General features: G+C 45.4%; 2 protein-coding genes across 10 annotated transcripts in view; one reads left to right on the top strand and one right to left on the bottom strand.

The window, feature by feature from the left end:
- Positions 1-9,441, top strand: part of ALK (ALK receptor tyrosine kinase) — a 322,024-nt gene extending 312,583 nt beyond the window's left edge. Inside the window, exons 26-31 of one of the 2 annotated variants that reach the window (XM_042789515.1) lie at positions 900-1,001; positions 2,264-2,398; positions 2,930-3,020; positions 4,346-6,437; positions 8,307-8,422; positions 9,072-9,441. In XM_042789515.1, the coding sequence (XP_042645449.1) occupies positions 900-1,001; positions 2,264-2,398; positions 2,930-3,020; positions 4,346-5,050 (1,033 nt within the window). In that variant the 3' untranslated portion in view covers positions 5,051-6,437; positions 8,307-8,422; positions 9,072-9,441. The remainder of the gene's footprint in view (positions 1-899; positions 1,002-2,263; positions 2,399-2,929; positions 3,021-4,345; positions 6,438-8,306; positions 8,423-9,071) is intronic. The other variant, XM_032989384.2, reaches the window with a different exon arrangement.
- Positions 9,442-12,408: 2,967 nt separating this feature from the next.
- The window catches only part of CLIP4 (CAP-Gly domain containing linker protein family member 4), a 32,504-nt gene continuing 26,221 nt past the window's right edge, over positions 12,409-18,691 (bottom strand). For 7 of the 8 annotated variants that reach the window (XM_042789517.1, XM_042789520.1, XM_042789516.1 and 4 more), the window contains 4 exons: positions 16,640-16,763; positions 15,786-15,850; positions 15,027-15,099; positions 12,409-14,370 (listed from right to left, as the gene is read on the bottom strand). In XM_042789517.1, coding sequence (XP_042645451.1) covers positions 14,049-14,370; positions 15,027-15,099; positions 15,786-15,850; positions 16,640-16,763 — 584 coding nt within the window. In that variant the 3' untranslated portion in view covers positions 12,409-14,048. The remainder of the gene's footprint in view (positions 14,371-15,026; positions 15,100-15,785; positions 15,851-16,639; positions 16,764-18,691) is intronic. The other variant, XM_042789523.1, reaches the window with a different exon arrangement.

Genomic DNA, 18,691 nt, shown 5'->3' with positions numbered 1-18,691 from the left:
AGCCTGAGGTGATGCAAACAGAGTGCTACCTCCAAAAACGCAAGTGTATCAGAGCTGCTGCTTTTTTTTCCCCTCATCTATCTCCCTTCACAAAGAGCCCCCACTCTGTCAGATGGGTCTCTGCTGAGACAAAGTAGCATCTGTCACACTCACACAATCAGCAGAACCGGCTGCCAAGAGGAACGCTTTGGTGCTGAGCTTTCAAAGGTGCCTTTGAAGTTTGCACGTGTTTCTGTGTCCAGGAATATCCTTTGGATGCTCAGGCTGTGTAGTTACGAACAGTGAGACCAGCTTGCATGAGCGGCCTCCTGGGGCTACCAGCACAGGATTTGGGTCTTGCAGGTTTTATTTTAAATTACAACACTAAAGGACTGACATAATTCCTGTCTCGGGAGCACCGGAGGTAGTTTTTGTACTACTGCTCCAGCTCTAATGGCCAAGCATCCCGCTTACCAAGATCCTCACTCTTCCAAAGGGTTTTGGATTTCACTTGCAGTGCTTTAGACAGGGTACCTATGGGACAGGCTATGTTTATTTTTGGTGGGGATGCTCAAGGTGACCACATGTGACATGAGGTAGAGATCTTGCTGTGGCTGAAAAGTGATGCTAGCTGCAGTGTACTGTGTGAGTAATTCCCTAGGAGCATGCACGCAGATGAGGATAGCTTCGGTTCACCAGATCAGGCTTAAAGCGAGGAAGATTAGAGCAGTCCTTCCATGGTCTGCCCATTTCCACTATTTCTGGGCGAAGGAACGGGTCTCTTCAGCATTTTCTCTGCGGTGCTGTTTCACCTAAATGAGTCTCTCCTCTGGCTCATAATATTTGTAGTTGTAAAAATCCCAAATTAATGGCATTTTCTGAATTTCTGGCTGAATCTTTGTTTTGTTTTTTCTTTGCAGAGCCAGCTACTACCGGAAGGGTGGGTGCGCAATGTTGCCCGTCAAATGGATGCCTCCTGAGGCTTTCATGGAAGGGATATTTACATCAAAAACAGACACATGGTGAGCTTCCTTTCCTCTCCTCTCCCTCTGGTCCGTCTGTCTGTGTTGTAGCCCCTTTTGTAAGGTGTGAACATTTTGTAAAAAACACATGGTTTTGTTCATTTCTCCTTCACTGAAAAGACAAGCCGGATCTTTCAGGGCCGGTAATCTTGGAGGAGACAAGGGAACAGAAAGATCAGACCTATGCAAAGGCGGGTGCTGCTGGGGCGGTGAGCAGGCGGGGAAGGGAGGTTGAGGCCGGAGCCGCTTCGCTGCTACGGGGAGGAAAGGGTTAGTTCCATGCTGAAGAAAGCAGCACCCGAGACTGCAGGCGGGACCCCTCCGGCCAGTGAGGGACCAGGGCATTGTCTATGTGGCTTTCATCTTTCTCCTGGCCTGCAGCAGCACTGTAAGCTCTTGAGTTGCTGATGGCCAGAGGAGGGGGAGGGAAACTGGGTGAGCGGGAGGCAAGAGCTGGGGACGTGGGAGGAGGGGAAGGGGCTGGTGGTGAGGGCACAGCTCCTGAGCGAGCCCCAGCAGAGGGGTGGGGGTACACTCTCTCACAGAGCTGAGCTGCGGCCTCTCTCAGCACCAAGTGGGATAGTTTCCCATTGCTGCACATGGCTCTTCGCAATCTTAATAAGATCATGCTTGCCAAGCGGCTGACCAGGTGAATGCTTTGGAGGGGGTCCTCTCCCAGCCATTGTCCCCGGGGCTTTGCAGGCCACAGCACACAGGCCCAGGGCTGTGGTGTTATCTAGGGAATGTTTTTATTGTACTCTGAGCTACAGATGGGGGCTGTGGGGCTCAGAGCGTCAGTGGGGATTTCCTGGTATGTTATTTCATGCAGGGTAGCTTATTCAAGAGGAAAAGTTTGTCATCAAACAAACTTGTTCCTCCTACTCAAGAGGAAAAGTTTGATCAGGCCAGAGCTCCACTCAGTCCTCTCTCCAGCAGTGGCTGATGTCTCAGCAAAGCGCAACCTGACATTCACATTCGTTACGTTTAGTGGAACAGTGCTGAGTACAAGGGCAAAGCAACCATATTTACCTACCTACATCACAGACCTTGCTCTCTTCACAGTCAACTACTAGTATTCATTAGAGTCCTCCATTACAACTGTGCAGCTTATTTATGTCTGAATCCTGCAGCAGTGATTCACATGAGCTGCCTGAGCACAGACAGCAAAGAGCAATGCTGGCAGTACTGCACCCACGGGCGTTTCCCCTCAGTGATGGCCATTCCCCTATCCTTCATTGTGTTTTCTTCGCTTCTGTATTCAGGTCCTTTGGTGTGTTGCTGTGGGAGATATTCTCTTTGGGATACATGCCCTACCCTAGCAAAAGTAACCAGGAGGTGCTGGAGTTTGTCACCAATGGAGGAAGGATGGATCCACCTAAAAACTGCCCTGGCCCTGTGTATGAGCTTTTAACTTTGATATATTCTTGCAAATAAGTTTCTGTTTCAAATGCTGTTCTCTAGTCAAAAATTAATTACTTTTTAAGATTGAATTTATTGTAGCTAATCTGCCTTACTGGACTTGAGTGTCAGTGACTTCTCTACTATTTATTTCTGTCTTTTTTGGAGAATAATTCAGAGCCCCTTTGAGAAATATTGGCCACTGCTTGTTTGATCAAAGATGGTGCAATATTTCTGTGGGAGTATTTCTACGGAAAGCTGGGATCCATTATCTGCAGCCCTACCTACCTTTAGTGAATTTTCCAAGGGGTTTTGGGTGGGCGAGTTGTTTCTCTGATGTGCTGTGGGTTTCACCCACATTTCAGTGGTTACCAGTACATCAGTTGTCTGACTCTGGGGAAGGCAGAGCCCTCTTACTTATTAGAAGTGAGAGTGGTGACGCGTGCTGAAGGTTTCTGAGCTGCAGTGATGAGCTGTTGCGTACCGACAGGATCTGCCATTTATGAGCATCTCCCGTTCTGCTCTTTCAGTTACCGCATTATGACCCAGTGTTGGCAGCACCAGCCTGAAGACCGGCCAAATTTTGCCATAATCCTGGAGAGGATTGAGTACTGCACTCAGGTATCGATGTTCATTCGTCTCGAATGAGATGGGTGGAGAGGGCTCTTCCTGAGGAGCGGTGTAGGCGAGCCAGGACACGGGATGAGAAGGCAGCACTGCATTCCTGCAGCCCGCAGGCCAGGGAGGCTGATGGCAGCCTGGCACCAGCAGCTGGGATACTGACCTCATCGGGTGGTTGATCCTTCTCGCCTTTCACTGCTGAAAGGCACGGGCTTGCCCAAGCTTACACAGCTTTCCAAATCGCAGAGCTGTAGCTCTGCTGCTGATGATAAAGGCACAGATTCCACCAAGCGAAAGAGCTGAGACAGGCCAGCGCCGTAGGCGCTTCGCGTGCTTCGCGTCAGCCACTCCGCACCAGTGTTTGCCCTTAAGACGTGGTCAGCACGGAGCAGACGGGGTCCTGGCCCAGAGCACCCTTTGCAGGTGCCTTCTGCAGCTGCCAGCAATTTTCTGAATCTGATCGTGCTGGGGAAGGCGGGTGGAGACGGCCGTGCTGAGGGAGTGGGGATTCTAAGGCTGGGCAACGGGGAAAAGGTGTGGCTGGTTTTCCAGGCCAGAATCCAATTTATTTAGTTTTTTACCACCATTTGTAGCTTATGAGGAGTGGAGCAGTTTGGAAAATGTTTTGCTGCCTGCGTCAGTGCAGGCTTCTTGTGTGGCCTCACGCAGTTATTTGCCTCAGTCAGTTTGCTTTCCCTCACTGGGTGGGAGGCTTAGTTTGTTTTTCGCGTGTGTTTGGACCCTGGGATTGTGAGGCTATAGCTTGCCGTGGCGTCTAGCAATAATTACAGGTTGCCCAGATCACCACATTTTCTCTCAGTTTAATTTTCAAAACTGCTTAAATAGCTCAGAGCCACAGTCCCTATAGATTCGGGTTTCAAGGGGTCTGCTAGTATTGCCTTCTCTCTGCATTCCCATTCCTCCCTCGTTGCGTGGAGGCAATACTTTCATGGCTGAAACTTTCCCCATATTATCTGAGAATGTTATGAACTTCAAGATGATATAGATTTCAAAACAACATTCCCGCAGGAAATTTGGCTGGACATAAAAAAATGTTTTTCATTGTTTTCGTGCCTCTGCTGTTCTGTGGTGAGTTTTAGGATTGCTTTTTTGTAAAGAGTTCAGTTTTGGGGGTGTTCCATTGCACCTCACAGCTAGCTGCATTTTGTCAGCATCCTCTTCACGTGGAATGTGGACTTTGGGTTGTGGGAACGATGCTCTGCTATCATGGCATGACAGCTGTCAGACGTGCCAGATTTTTAATCAATTCTGAGTATGCCTGATGGTAGCAGACTTTGAGAAATTCTCTTTGTTCTCTCTGGTAGGATCCAGATGTCATCAACTCCGCTTTGCCAGTAGAATATGGCCCATCAGCTGAGGAGGAGGAGAAGGTAGCGATGCGCCCGGACAATCCAGAAGGAATTCCTCCTCTCTTGGTCTCCACACACCAAGACAGAAAGGATGACAAGCAGACTCTGCCATCTCCCCCACCCCTGCCATCAGCCATCACTGCTGGAAAACCTCTAGGGAAGGTGGGAGCCTTGGAACCGCCAGTGCCGGGGAAGGTGCAGCCAGCCTCAGCGGGGGGACACATCAACATGGCTTATGCCCAGTCCAATCCCCCTTCCGAGCTGCACAAAAGCCGGGGCTCCAGAAACAAGCCCACCAACCTCTGGAATCCAACCTACGGTTCCTGGTTTGCGGAGAAGCAGGCCAGCAAAAGCAGTTCTCTGCTGGAGAAGGAGGTGCCCGAGAGGGAGAATTTGGGACAGGAAGGGAACTGTACTGTGGGGCCCAACATTGTGACTGGCAGGCTGCCAGGCTCCTCCCTGCTATTAGAGCCATCTTCCCTAACAGCAAGTGTTAAAGAAGTGCCTCTCTTTAGGCTCCGCCACTTCCCCTGTGGGAATGTCAACTACGGATACCAACAGCAGGGCTTACCCTTGGAAGCCTCCACGCCACCTTGCGCTAGCAGTTACGAGGACCCCGTCCTTAGAAGCAAGAGCCACATAACCCAGCAGGGGCCGTGAGAGCCCTCCACCCTCTTGACTTTTCCCCCTGTGGCCCCTGAGCCTTGAAGAAATGTCCTGTTACCCAATACACCACGAGCAAAGGATCTGACAGCATTACCTTCCATTTTGTGCCAACTTGCTCCAAAAGTGCCACCCTCGAAGCTGCAACTCCAACTAACCCGAGAGGCTTCACATCACCGGAGCCCCCAAAACAGTAAAAGAAACAAAGGGGAGGGAGGATACAGGAAACAGATGTTAACTGCAAGGCCCAGCTGCTGTTGCATCCACTCATACGCATGGTTGTTGTCATGCCCTTCCTGTGAGCTTTTCAGTTGTGCGTTCTCTGCTTAAGTGTCAAGCCGCGGCTCACTGCCTTGAGTGTTTCATGTCTGGGGTTTTCCGTGCCAAACTTGTGGTTGCTGTGGAACACCTGGGGATTTCCTGCAGCTCGCAGAGGTTGTAGTGGGTTTGGGGAGAGCATTCTCTATCCGAACCAAAAAAAAAAAAAAAAAAAAAGGATACAACAGCGCTGAATGGTGACATGATGGCATCATTCCCAAGTTGTGTTCCAGCTACAGTCCCGTCTTCAAAAGTCCTTGAATGCACAGAGGTTACGGGGGTGTTGGCAGGGCAATAGCAAGACACTGGTCATACTGCATTGCTTGAAAGCAAGAGGAGAGGAAGCACAGAGGATGGGTGTAGATGCTATGAGGCGTTCTGGGTTGGGGGGTGGGGGGACCGTTTGGCTGGGTGTTTTGTTTCCCTTATCCTGTGCTGAAGCACTGAAACTGAGTAAAGCCCTTTGAAATTCCTTCAGTCCTACAAAAGTAAGAATGTCCTTCATCAGGAACTTGTGTGTGTGAAGTGGAACCAAGGTGAAGTTTTAACAGACCATGGTCATGCGAGAACCTTTCCCCACGCCCTGAAAATGGACAGCCACCTGCATACCTCAGAGGTTTGCAATAGCCTTTGACATACCCTGTACAAACAACAACATAAAGGCGGAAGACGACATCGTGCCACGGTCCGGATGCCAGATACTGTCTGTGTTTGAAGGGTTTAGAGCCCTTGTTCCTTTAACAAAATACGTGTACGATAGTGGTTTAAAGACAAACAACCCATTGACTCACTTTGTACACCTTGTGCATGAGAAATATTCCAGTTAAGTGTATTGTCAAAACATAGATGTAGGAAATAATTCATGTGTAAAGATGTGCATTAGTAACTTCAACTTAGGGTTGCAAGGATCTGTTTTAGCATGAACGCTGTCTAAGAAAGGGGTGCCTGTTTCCATAGAAATGGGCGTACTGGAGCATCAGCAAAGGAATGTGGAGGTGTCCTTCAGTCCGAGACTCTTCATTTCAGTGAAGTGGCTCTGAATGTGGCCCTGGATCCAAACACTGAGGTAAGCTTCCTGTTGTCATAAGGGAACAAACCAGAAGCTGCAGATACATACTGCTAACCTTTGAGATGTGCAGATTGAAATTGGAGGGCCTGGTTTGGGCCACGGTCCTTGTGGAAAAAAGAACACGAGGGGAGAGGCGGTGTGCTCTCCTAACCTGCCTTTCCAACATCTCTGAGACACAGAACCAAAGCCCTTTTTCAGACGAATGCCGGGTTGTGTGTGGTGGTTGGTTATCGGGGCTGCGCTCTCCTGTCGGGAGGCTCGAGTCAGGGGCTGCTCTGAATTTGGTGTTTGTCTGCTCGGGATCCATCGCACCGCTGCGGCGCACGGGCTTCTTTGGCTTGAACTCAGAAAATATTTGTGATCTCCAAGGCCATTGGGCTCGAAGCTCTTGTCCTGGAATAGCCACAGGGAAGGGATCCTGCCGAGCTTGGGACCGTGTTATGTCACACTGGTCTCGCTCTTTCTAGCTCAGTAAACTCAATGTGGCAGTTTTCTAGAGTCTCGGGGAAAGCTGGTTAATTCAGGAGGTAAGCACTATCAGAACAATTTCTTACACTAGCATATTATTCACATGCAATAGCAATTTTTTGTTTAAATATTCCAGCTTTCTCATTTTTTGGAAGGGGTGAAGCTCCTCGTTGTTTTCTTTAGCTCTTCTTTGCGTAGGAGCACGCTCTTGAGGTTTTGCTGCCTTGCCTCTCGTGTTACTGAGGTCAGAATCTGACCTGTGTACTGATGAGTGTTCTTAAAGAATATGCAAGAACAGAAAGTTGCGAAGTTCATGATCTCTGACTAACTGAAATTACGAATTCTTGGATCTGGGGCAGCAGCTCTGATGCTGCACAAACACAGATAAACTGCCAGGTTATGATGTTAAGGGTAGTGTTTCTAAAGAAGCTTTGAAAGCACGAGCAGCAAGAGAGAATTAAAAGTTTGTGGGGGTGAAGGGGGAGAGGCAGGCTTTCCCCATCCATGGTGACAGCATGATTGCTGCTCTGCAGCTTGTGCTGCGCAGTTATTTTATCATAGAATTTCAACTGAAATGCTCTTACAGAATGGGAGTTGTAAAAAATGAAGGAGCTAACCACATTACTGCGTCTTACCTATGGAGTACGTGAGGAGATAATTCTGGTCAGGGGAAATGGTGAATTACTACTGAAATTCTCCAGCCTGCTGGGTATGGTGCATTGAGATAAATACTGTTCAGCGCTAGCAGTTGGTTTTAAAGTAAGCTTCCTTCCAGCCTCTCCAGCGTAAAATGCTTTATTGTGGGGGATTTTTGTGTTGGGTTTTGCTGTTAGGTTTGTTGTTTCTTTTTTTTTTTTTTAAATCCACCCTGTTAACTCCTGGGATTCAGAGGAATTCAGAAATCTAGTTTGGGCTTGTTTTTAATGTGAAAAACCGTAACATCTCTGAGCTCTTCCACAGCAAGCATTTAGTTTGGTACCCCTGTGTGCTGTTCAAGCACAGGACCCCAGTCTGCAAAAACTGTTTTGTAAACAGTGATGCTAGTCAAATCTTGCCACTCAGAAAGAAGGGTTGGCACATTTGCTTGTCCTCTTCCTTAGAAGACAAACAATGCCATCAATAACAAATTGTTTGCATGAATGAATTACCTGGACCAAAGGCTGCTCTGCTACTTGTGTGCAGCCTGCATCGCAGACAGCTTCCCGCTCCTTCTGCAGTTGCACTGCTTAACTTCACCCATCTGTCCTGTCGCCAACGCGCTGCCAGGATTTCAGTGACAAGGCAAGCTTTTATTTGCGTCACTGGGATGATGCGAAGAAAGCTTTGCTGAACGATACCTGTTTGCCCCTGAAGTAACAACTCGCACCCGGGCACTACCCGTTACTTAAACCATCTCAGACGAGCTGGCGGGCTGACAGGAGACCCGGCAGCAACGAGTAAGCAAGTGAGAGCTGCGGCTGCCCTGCAGATTTGCCCTGGGAGGATGAATTACGAGCAGCAGCTTGTTCAGTGAGGTAGGGAAGCAGCTTCTGTGAAGGGCTTTCCCAGGGGCAGTCCCAGTAGGGCAGAGGGAACCAACAGAAACTCGGTGCTCTGCGCTGGGGTAAAGCTAACAGAGCACGGCGGGGTGTGAGAGTGGGTGTGCGCGGCTTAAATTCGGTACAGAAAAAGTACTGCATGGAATTTATCATTTCTCTTACAACCTCTGGAAGCGTTCGGTGTTCATGCTGCTTCTGTTCCCATTTCTAGCAGTTTCATTCTAGCACGTCCTATAGCTGTGCGCCATTGGCAAGAGCATTTTGTCCAATCATGAAGTAGGAATTTTTAATTTCTGTGTTTAGAAAGCTTCACCTGTTCAGTTCTCAGAGCTGCAGGGAACAGAAGGGTTTTAAATCATCCTGAGCTCACCAGACCAAAGCACCCTGGCACGTGTGAATCCCAAATTCCCTTATTAAACCCCTCCACGCTAGGCTTACAGTGTTGTTAGGAGAAAAAAATTCAAGCTATTTTAAGCCTCTTAGCCATTTTTGTGTATGACTTATTTTTTTAAAAGAGTTTATTGAGACAATGTACATTTTTTTTAAGGAACTTGTTTCTAAGGCTGTAAATGTTTTCACTGCCAATACTTACATTCTGGTCTTATGTGTCTCTCTCACTCTGCAGTGGAAAAGCAGGAAGCAGTAGGATCTACAGGATGTCAAGCGTGACCAGGAAAATCCTGTGCTACCACTCTCGTACGCCGCAAAGGGCCTGATCCCTGTGGATGGTACCCGGTTCCCGTCGGCGTTAGGTAGGTTTCTGACTCCACAAGCTGCTGAAGGGAGCCTAGGGCGGGATGCCCGTCGAGCCACCTTTCCAGTCGTCCCTTCACCTTCCTTCTCGCTACCGACCCTTGTTTCTCCATCACCTGCCTGGAAGTGAAGCGAGGCAAGAAGTTTGGGTGGTTCTGCCTTGGAGAGGGGCTCTGCTGCAGCGAGGGGGGGGGGGGCTGCCGTAGCTCGGCAGAGGCAGCCTGGCACAGCGGGGGGTCCCACTGGCTGCAGGCGCAGCCGGTGACACGCTGCGTGATGCAAGAGGGGTGAGCCAGGCTGCGAAGGATTTAAGTGCGCGCGTCCGCTCCCGTTACCGAGCCTGCCTTCTGGGCGGTAAGAACCTCGGCGTAGGAATCGCATAAAGCAGCCTTTCACAGCAGCAAAGACATCAGCGTTTGTCCGTCCCAAAGTTAAACCCATCACAGGAAAATGTCTGAATTGTCTGCATCTGGCTTCTTTTAGTAACAAGCTTCATTATAAGAGTGTCTGTCTCATGTACAGCAGTTTATGCAACATTGTTTATAAAGGAAGGGCCTGTGCACTTCAGGGATACTATGAAGAAAAATACTAATATATGGTCATTGAGTATTTTGTATTGAATAGTGTTATTTGTATTGTAACCAAGTGTAGTGATCCACAAGGCATGAAGACAAATAAAATGACTAGCTGGCCTTCACTGTGTTGGGCTGTGTAATGATTGGGTCAGCACCCGAGAGAGGTCTCTGGCCATCCGTCTTTCACTTGGTAAAGTTACAGAAGTAGGAAGGTGCAGGGACGCAGCGAGGAGCAGGGGGGTGGTAAGCTGAGACAGCCACCCTTGCGGCTAGCAGCACCGCCTTTAAGGCTCGCTTGCACTGCAAGTGTCACTCCTCCAAGTTTCTTAGAGAGAAAGGCGCCGCTCCTTCTGTTACAAACCACCAAGGTTGGCTTTTACCTACAGGAAACTGGCCGATAGAGAATAAAGCAGACAGCTGAAGAGAGCATTTGGGTGTTTTCATTCCTAAATGTTTATAGCCTAAGACAGCCTTTTTCTCTGAGTCTGGACATGGACTTCGAGTAGGTCTAATTATAAGCTGTATTTTAATACAGTGGAGTGCCAGTATTGAGCCCTGTGACAGAGGAAGAGGTAGCTCCTGCCCTGAAATAGTCACTTTCTCCCCTCCCTGTACCGCTCCTATGCTAGAGGTAGCTGTTTTCTCAAGGAATGGTCCTTGAAATTTTAGGACTGACTTGTCTATAAACCTTACTCTCCTTCACTTGCTATCCACACACTCATTCTCCTGCAGGAGTGCTGTGGTTTAGTTAACAAGACTTTCCTCCTGAGCAGGTATCTGGCAGGCACCTCTCCTCTCACTCCATGTCCCACCTGCTTCTGTTCCTCCCTCTCTCAACTGCTGAAAAGGGAGCTCCCCTCTGCCCCCCGAGGGGTAGAGCTAGTCACCGCACACCCACCACGTACTGGCCCTGCTTGCTCCCATTTCCACTTTGTCCAGAGTTCTCTCTCTGCAGTGAGGCACGAAGAAGGATGCAGGTGGGTACTCTGCCTCGTGGCTTTCATGGGCACAGTTTCAGCTTCCACCTGGTGTTTGAGAAAGCTTCTGCAAAATTTAAACTGCAAAAGCCATGACGTAAATGCTGGGCTTGCCACTTGGGCAACACTCTCGCAGGTAACAGAGCTAACTTGTCAGAGAAACTCGGTTATATTGTGCAAATCTGCAGTGCCAGTTTGGGATCCTTGTGCCTCAGATCTTGCTGGATACCAACACTTCAAAAGCACAGGCTCCCTGCCCAGAAAACCCTTACTGTCAACATCTGCAAAACAATCACTGAATCCAACTGCACTGAACTCTCTAGAAATTAATTCCCCATCCTGGGATACCTCAAGAAAGTTCCTGTCACACCTGTGACCTCTCCTTTCCAGCCAGCGTCCAACAACACTTGAAAGACTTCATGACCAAGAACGCAGAAGTACATTTTCTGAAACTGGACCCCAGAGACATGCTGTGGAACAAGGACAAGTCTCAAAGTCTGCAGAGGCAGCACAAATTTGCTGGGGACCATCTCTTTTTTTATTTATAAAACAGATAATATTTTATTTATATGGTTTACAGGGACTTTGAGGATCGTTTGTCTTGTTTTCTAACGGGTTTGGGGCTGTGATCACACAGACCTCAGCACAGCACCTCATTTCAAACTTCACTGCCAGTTATTTTCAGAAATTTTTTTGTGACATGAATTGCCCTCCTGCAAGAGTTGGAGAAAAGGATTATGGCAACTTACCTCGGATTTAGGGAAGCACAAATCCCTCCACATCACCAACCTGAACACAGCCATCAGTAATCCTTTCTGGAATGGAGGGATTGATTGATTTCTATTTCAGGCCGCAAAAGTTGACAGTGCTTCTTGCTTCCTCGCGGAAGATTCTCAGTGCTACCAAAACAGGTCCGGACTGGTAACGGTCCTGACTTGCTCCTCTAACCTACAGAGCTCTCGCTGCTCCGAGCAGCAGCCAGAGCTTCCAGGAGGACGGTGCAGCTGCTGAAGGGAGTGCCCCTGCCCTCTTCCCTACCCGCCAGCCAGGACTCGGCCAAGCCCTGCCGCCTCTTCCAGCCCAGGCCACCCAGTCCCCCCTTCCAGCTGAACTGGGTGCAGCTACGGAGCTGTGGAAGCTGCAGCCTGACCCCGCTGGTGAAAGAGTTGCCGGTGAATCAGAAAACTCTTGGAAAGAGGTCAGTCTCATCTATTCCTTCGTCTCTGCAAGATACGCCACACAGAAATGGTGTGACTGTAACAAACTGCCTGAGCTTGCTGCCTTCCCACACGCTCATTCCCCTACGTACCTCCTGCAGAACTCCAGCTACCCGTCAGATGAAGCAGTTACAGCCACTCCATCCTGTCAGGCGGGAAAAAACATCATTTCTGATAATGAGTGTTTCCTCACAGAAACTAAAACTGCCCGCCCAGGAGCACAAGGCTGGGACAAACCAGTGACACGTGCTGAACAAACACGTCGTTTGGGAACCGGCGGTTCTGCCCCGAATAGCGAGACGACACAAACACTTCTGGGTTAGGATGTTCTACAGGGGCTGTTCCGTGCTGCGTCCTGTTCACCTAATTCACACGGAAGAACAGAAGCGAGAGGATGCACATCCTGTCATGACCTAATGAAAACTCTTTTTGCCATACTATTCACCAGGGTTTCATTTTACTGATACCAGCAAGAAACATATGTTGGACAAAGTAAAGTTCAGTACATCACTGAATATCTGCATCTTCAAATATAAAGCATTGATTTTTTTTTTTTTTACATTCAAAATTTACAGCTTTTATAGTCAATTAAAAATTCCCATAAGTAAGTTAGAATACAATATGCATTATTTTAAATACAGCTCAAGAAAAATAGCTACAGCGGTATTTAGAAGAAGGTAACAGCAGCAGACTTTTGTCTAAAAATAAGGTATTATGATATAATTTGAAGTATCACTTCCTCAAGTAGGTAAGAGCAAGCAGATCACTTAAGAATAAAATTACTGCTCTGGAACACAAGATCATCCTGATAAGATTATGTTTACATATGCTGAGCAATTAAAATACATTATATGTTTAAAACATGGACAAAATATTACCGGTATTAAAAGGCTGATACATGCAAGTAATGTCACATCAAGGTGTGTTGCAATGTTGCACCTAAAACTATCCTTAATTTATCATCAGACTCATAAGAAATTTAGACTGGAAACTGTTCCGAAGGAAACAACAAGAAACATGTATCACAAACAAATCAAATCATGTTAACAGCTTGCTTGAAAACCCTGCACATAATCCATACCAGTGGCAGGAATTACCACGCTGTATTTATACAGACTTAATATTTATGATGAGGCTATTGTGTATCGTTCCACTCTGGGTTTATTTGCATTTAAAAACTGTGATACTCATAGCCCACAGCACACCAAAAAAAAAAAAAAAAAAAAAGTCTTCAAAAGTGAGGGAAAGCTCTCCAGGAGAGTGCAAAGTGCATTATTTTAGAGTGCTTCTTATACGTAGCTTTTTCTACAAACGTATACAACAAAAAGTGCTTTTTATTATACAGACTGACATGCAGCATATTTGTGCTTTTTAAAGGCTTTTTATTTAATTGCTGCTGTTCACGAGGATAGCTGCAAATACTTATATTTATCAGCCCTTTTGTGTTTTGGAGGGGAGAATAGGAGGGGGAAAGAGGAGGAGGGATTTGAATGATAAAATTAAGTATTTTGTTGGTTTTGGTTTTGTTTTTTTTTGGGGTTTTTTTTTTTTTTTGCTTTCTTATTGCTAGCAGCTAGTATTGGAATTGACAAAGTGCCTGGTAACCAGACTAATGTCACTCATTAACCACCTCCTCTGTCAAAAGCAGGCACTCACAAAGCATTATCAGTACATTACTGCACGGAAGAAAATCATTTAAATACTGCATGAATCACAAAGCAACTTTAGAGAATGTTGGAGATACTCGCATTCTCTAACTGGAACATTATTCAAATAATACAGCATCTCAAAGCCAAGATGCTTTTGCAATAACCTTCCCAGGCAAGGGCTGTTTCAGTAAGAGAAACAGAATAGTGGTTTTACTTCTTAAGGTGACCGAACTTCTTTTATCTCTGTATTTATATATATATATATATATATATAAAAATATCTATAACATATATACTCACATACATATATATACTTATATATACGTAAAATGCAAATGCAGATTTAATAATTTAAAAATAAGTTTGCATTCTAGATGGGGATCTTGTGTGCTTTAAAATACTTACTCCCTATTGTGTGAGCACCTTTTGGCTCAGCAAATATCATCTACAAGTTTTGCCCCGTTAATCCCACGGTAGGTTACTCGGCTGGGTCGAACTAAGACGCCGTGGTTCAGCTTACAGGTGAAATAGCGCTTTTCCCCCACAGAGCCATCGTTCTTCCCCTTGGCACTTCTGAGCTCAAGCCCGAGCCATATCCCCGGCGCAAAGTCTGTAGGACCAATGTACCTGATTGTCCCCATTTCGTTGCAGCTGGCCAGAAGAACCTGAGAGCCTTCGTGCAGCTTCACCGGCCCCTCACTGTGGGCTGCCGTGGTGTTACTCCAGCTGCGCCGTAACACCGAGCTCTTGGATCTAGTTAGAAAAAAAAGGGGACACACACACACACACACACACACACACACAAAAAAAAAAGTCTTGTTTCTACAAAACACCCAGGGCAAATTTATAATTTAGAGAAGTGCATGGAAAAAACCTTAACTCCCTTTGAAAAAAGAAAAATTTGGTTTTGATCTCATGCGACTATAGCAAAACATGTAGTAACATTAACAGGCAGTCTGAAATACTTGGAAAATCAATTTCCTTTCACCTGAAGCTAGGATCTACATTTGCCATAGGCGATGGGACTGGTAATTTAGTAGTAGAAAGCATTTTATTTGGGACTTGAAAGAGTTTAGCCAAAACAACATTCAACATGCAAGCATCAGTCAGGATCACCAGGACAAAGAGAAGGCTTTTAACAAGACCCGTGGAATACACCCAGCGGTGAGAAAACACAATAATTTGAGGAATATGCAGTGATGAATGATCGGAAAACAGCTTTAATGCCAATCTGAATCCAAGGACTGTACTCCTGGATACCCACGGAAAAATATTTTTCTACTGGTCCATTTTGGAAGGAAAAAACTGAACATATGAAGATCTAGACACTAAACACGCATGAAGATTTTATTTGAACGAGAAACAGTAAAGCTAACAGCCAGATCACTGAAACATTTTAAAACACTCACCTAACAAAGGAGTTCCTTCTGTTTATCTCCTTTTGTGAAGATGCAGAAGTGGTGCTTAGACTGCGTCTAAAACCTAAGTGGAAAGGTTAATAAGCTGTGAAGAACTTCTTAAAAAAAAAAAAAAAAAAATACAACAACAAACCTTTATGAACTCATATTGTGTTTTCTTTTATACCCCTTCCACTACATTTGCTACACATTCTCCCCTCCAATTTGGAAATTAAATGATGAAACTCCTCATGAAAGTGAGTGTCCATAACACTTTCAAATTTTCAGAGAGGACAGAAATGAAATTAAACAAACTAAACATGGGTAATTCGAAGCAGCCTTTTCACAAAAAGCTTAGGTAAGGAAAAAGAAAATTAACTACTTCAGGTATCTCACAAAAGTTCTAGTAATTTCATACAGACCCCTCCCTTCACACATCAGTCTCAATTTAGATTAAGGAGCAGGTTCAATTTATGGTTAATTCTGATTAGCATGCAATAGAGTAATAGGGGAAAAGTGTCAACCACCTTAACTCTGACATAATTATTTTTCTGCCGGTACAGGGTTGGTAATAGCACAGTGCTCCACAGTTCCTTCTGCAAGCTACATCTTTAGGAAGGGACCCGCCAGACTCTTGGCTGCCATTTGGCTTCCTTGAAAATCTGTTGGGCTCTGGCAGAAGTGGGCTTTGTGGGGCAGAGCCTGGCTGCAGCACGGCAGGTAGCCTGCAGTGGGCTACCTAAGCCAAACCACAGCGCCTGACGCTCCTACCTGGAAAAGTGTGATTTATCTTACTTGACGAAGTCTCTGCGAGAGAATCCAGAGAACCCGTTAGTCTGAAAAGCAGTAACACAACAAAGAAGGCATTTCAACTCAACTCTGAACAAACCTGCTGCTGGAGTCCTCCTTGTCAAATGTTGATTAAGTTCTGATTCTTTCCCTTCTCCATCCACCCCCAAGAGACACTAACATTTCAGCAGTAATTGGGCTGGTATGTCAGGGGTGCCCAGAGCAAACAAGTTTATTCGAGTTACTTGCCTTTTACTCAGCAAGAGAGCATGTATAATTTGGAGGTAAGTTCTTTAACAGTTTGCCTGAGCTAGGATATTCAGGGAAAGAAAGGCAAAAACGTGTCTGGCAGAGTGACTAGATACAACTACAGGAGGAAAGAGCACAGTACTACTCGGATGTTCTTCCTGAGACCTAGCAAAGAGACTACAAAGTGGTGGATGCTTTGGCTCCTTTGGGCAGTTAGCTGGAACGAGAACTGTATTTTCAGTCATGTCCAAGGGCAACTTCCTTTTATAACTGAATTTAGCTCAGCACATCAGGATTGGGTCATGAAAGTAAGGGTTAATGAACACAGACTGTATCAGAAACAGAGGCCCTGGAATGAAAATACTTGAAGTGGCTGCAAGAGAAACAGGGGGAGCTGTATTTCCAATTTATACTCTGCTTTCAAAAAGCTGATCTAAACCCCACCAGGTTTAATAGAGGTTATAAACTTCCATTAGCAGAACAAAACATTTATTTCTCCCATATCTGCCACCGAACTTTGTTTCCCACTGGAAACATATTAAGAAAGCATTCGGCAACACAAACGTCCCAACAGCTTCAGTGCTTACCTCTGCACACGAGATGGGGGAGCGAATATACCGTATCTGGGAGGACAACTGAAGTACTGAACGCCTCCCACGGAGCCATCATTCTTCCCATGAGGCTTGTCCAATTCAATTCCACACCAGAATCCTACATTTCAAAACAGCACACTCATGGTATTTTGAACAAAAGACCACAGGCTTTTCTTCATCTAGACAGCTGGTACAGTTGGCACTCGCCCACAGCAACAGAAACAGTTTCTAGTTAGAAACTGTCTAGATAACAATAGCAAGTATATATCTAAAAAATAAAATAACTATCTATGTAACAATGCAAACACGTATATCAGAATAAATCTAAAGATAGTTATCTCAGCATTTTTATGTGCTTTCTTGAAAGTTACTGACATCTTACAGAAAAGGTAAAGCCTCTGATCTATACGCTAAAGCCAAACAGACCGTAACTGAATATAACAATGGCTGTTTGGCAAAACGGAGCCAGGAAAGAGCAGCAGTGGTGGTTCAAGTTTCCCTCTTCAGTCCTCTGACCACACGGTTATGCCTCATCTGAGATCATCAACAGTAAAATTAAAGTTTTTATATTAATTCATGCCTTCTCTCCATCTAGCAAGTTATAATTAATAAAAATTGCAAGGCTGGTTGTAGGATATTGAGAGAGGGTGTAAGAATCGGAACTGGCCAGCAATTCATCTCCTACAGAACACTGAATAGGCATCAAGATGTTAATAAGCTTGATCATTCATAACCTGTGATAAATGTGAGCTAATTATGTAAAGGTGCTAAATTTCATACTCCATTAGCAGTCCTTATGCTATCTATCCCCAAAAGATTCAAAATTTAATTCAAGCCACTTGGTACTAAGGCACTGGATAAAATGGTAATTCTAATTATCAGCTCAAGAAACTCAGGAATGACAGCTTATGAATTAGAAGGGCTCAGTATGTCCAGAGCTCTCCCCTTCCTGTTTTTAGAATTAAATAAAGATCTGCATTGCAGCAAAAGAAGTAAGTTTGGGTAACTTCCAGAGCTTTGATACATATTAAAATTGAAATACTTAAAAATGCATCTGTTACATTTTCTATAAATTACTGGGTTTGCAAATGGTGAAGATTTCTCATCTTTCTATTCCCACTTCTTACAATACCATGTTTTTCTACAAAAAATTTTGTTCCCTAATTTGAAGAGGAGAGGGAAGAGCCTTACACCTTTGAACAGCTTTCTGATTTTGCACTTGTTACAGCGTATTTGGAAAACCAGTCCTTTTCTCATTTCCTCTGTAAGCACCACATGAAGGTAAGAGTGATCACATTAAAGTGCAGAATCAGTTAATCGCAGTACCTTAAGGACTGCCTACAATGAAGCTGGGGAAAGGGGCAGGAATGAAAAAAGTACATAGCTTGTACCACAAATTTGCATTCCATCATACTAACTTTTTTTTTTAAATATTGATGCCACCAAGTGTCAAGACAGAGTATTGCTATTTATGTATCAGTCAAATGGACCTCATTTAAACTAGGTGCTTGCACCAATGCTCTACCAACTGGTTTTGCATTACTCTTGCAGTAAGAAGATTATAGATAAAGACAAAGAACATAGAAGTTGGTGACAAGAAATAGTATTCAGAAATTAGTTTCCAGAACTTAGAACAACTCACTTCCATTGGAAAAGGTCTGGCTTCGCTGCAGTGTGTTTTTTCAGCAAGGGGAAGGATGAGAAAATGGTGGTAGGGTTTGGGGCTGTCTGAGATGCTTGTAACTTTTCATGTGTCCTGTGACAGTTAAGTTTGTTAGTTAAGATTTAAATGTAGAGAATTACCCTCTTAAAGATGCCAAGAAGATAAGAATGAGACAAATATATGGCATGATAAGAGTACCGGGATTGTAAGAGATGAGCTGTGTCAAAAAGGCTTACTACAAAAAGTAAGGAGCAAAGCAATGTGATCTCAGTAAACTATGTACCACTTTGGAGACTAAACTGAGGATTTTCAGAAAGCTTTGTAACAATACCTACAATTTCAATCCTACATTTCAAAATATTTCTCTGAATTAAGCTGTGTTA

Source organism: Tyto alba, unplaced genomic scaffold (genome assembly GCF_018691265.1).
Source record: "Tyto alba isolate M040663 unplaced genomic scaffold, T.alba_DEE_v4.0 Super-Scaffold_16, whole genome shotgun sequence".
Classification (NCBI taxonomy): domain Eukaryota; kingdom Metazoa; phylum Chordata; class Aves; order Strigiformes; family Tytonidae; genus Tyto; species Tyto alba.
The sequence above is the reverse complement of the archived record's forward strand: the minus strand, read 5'-3'. Positions and strand labels throughout refer to the sequence as shown.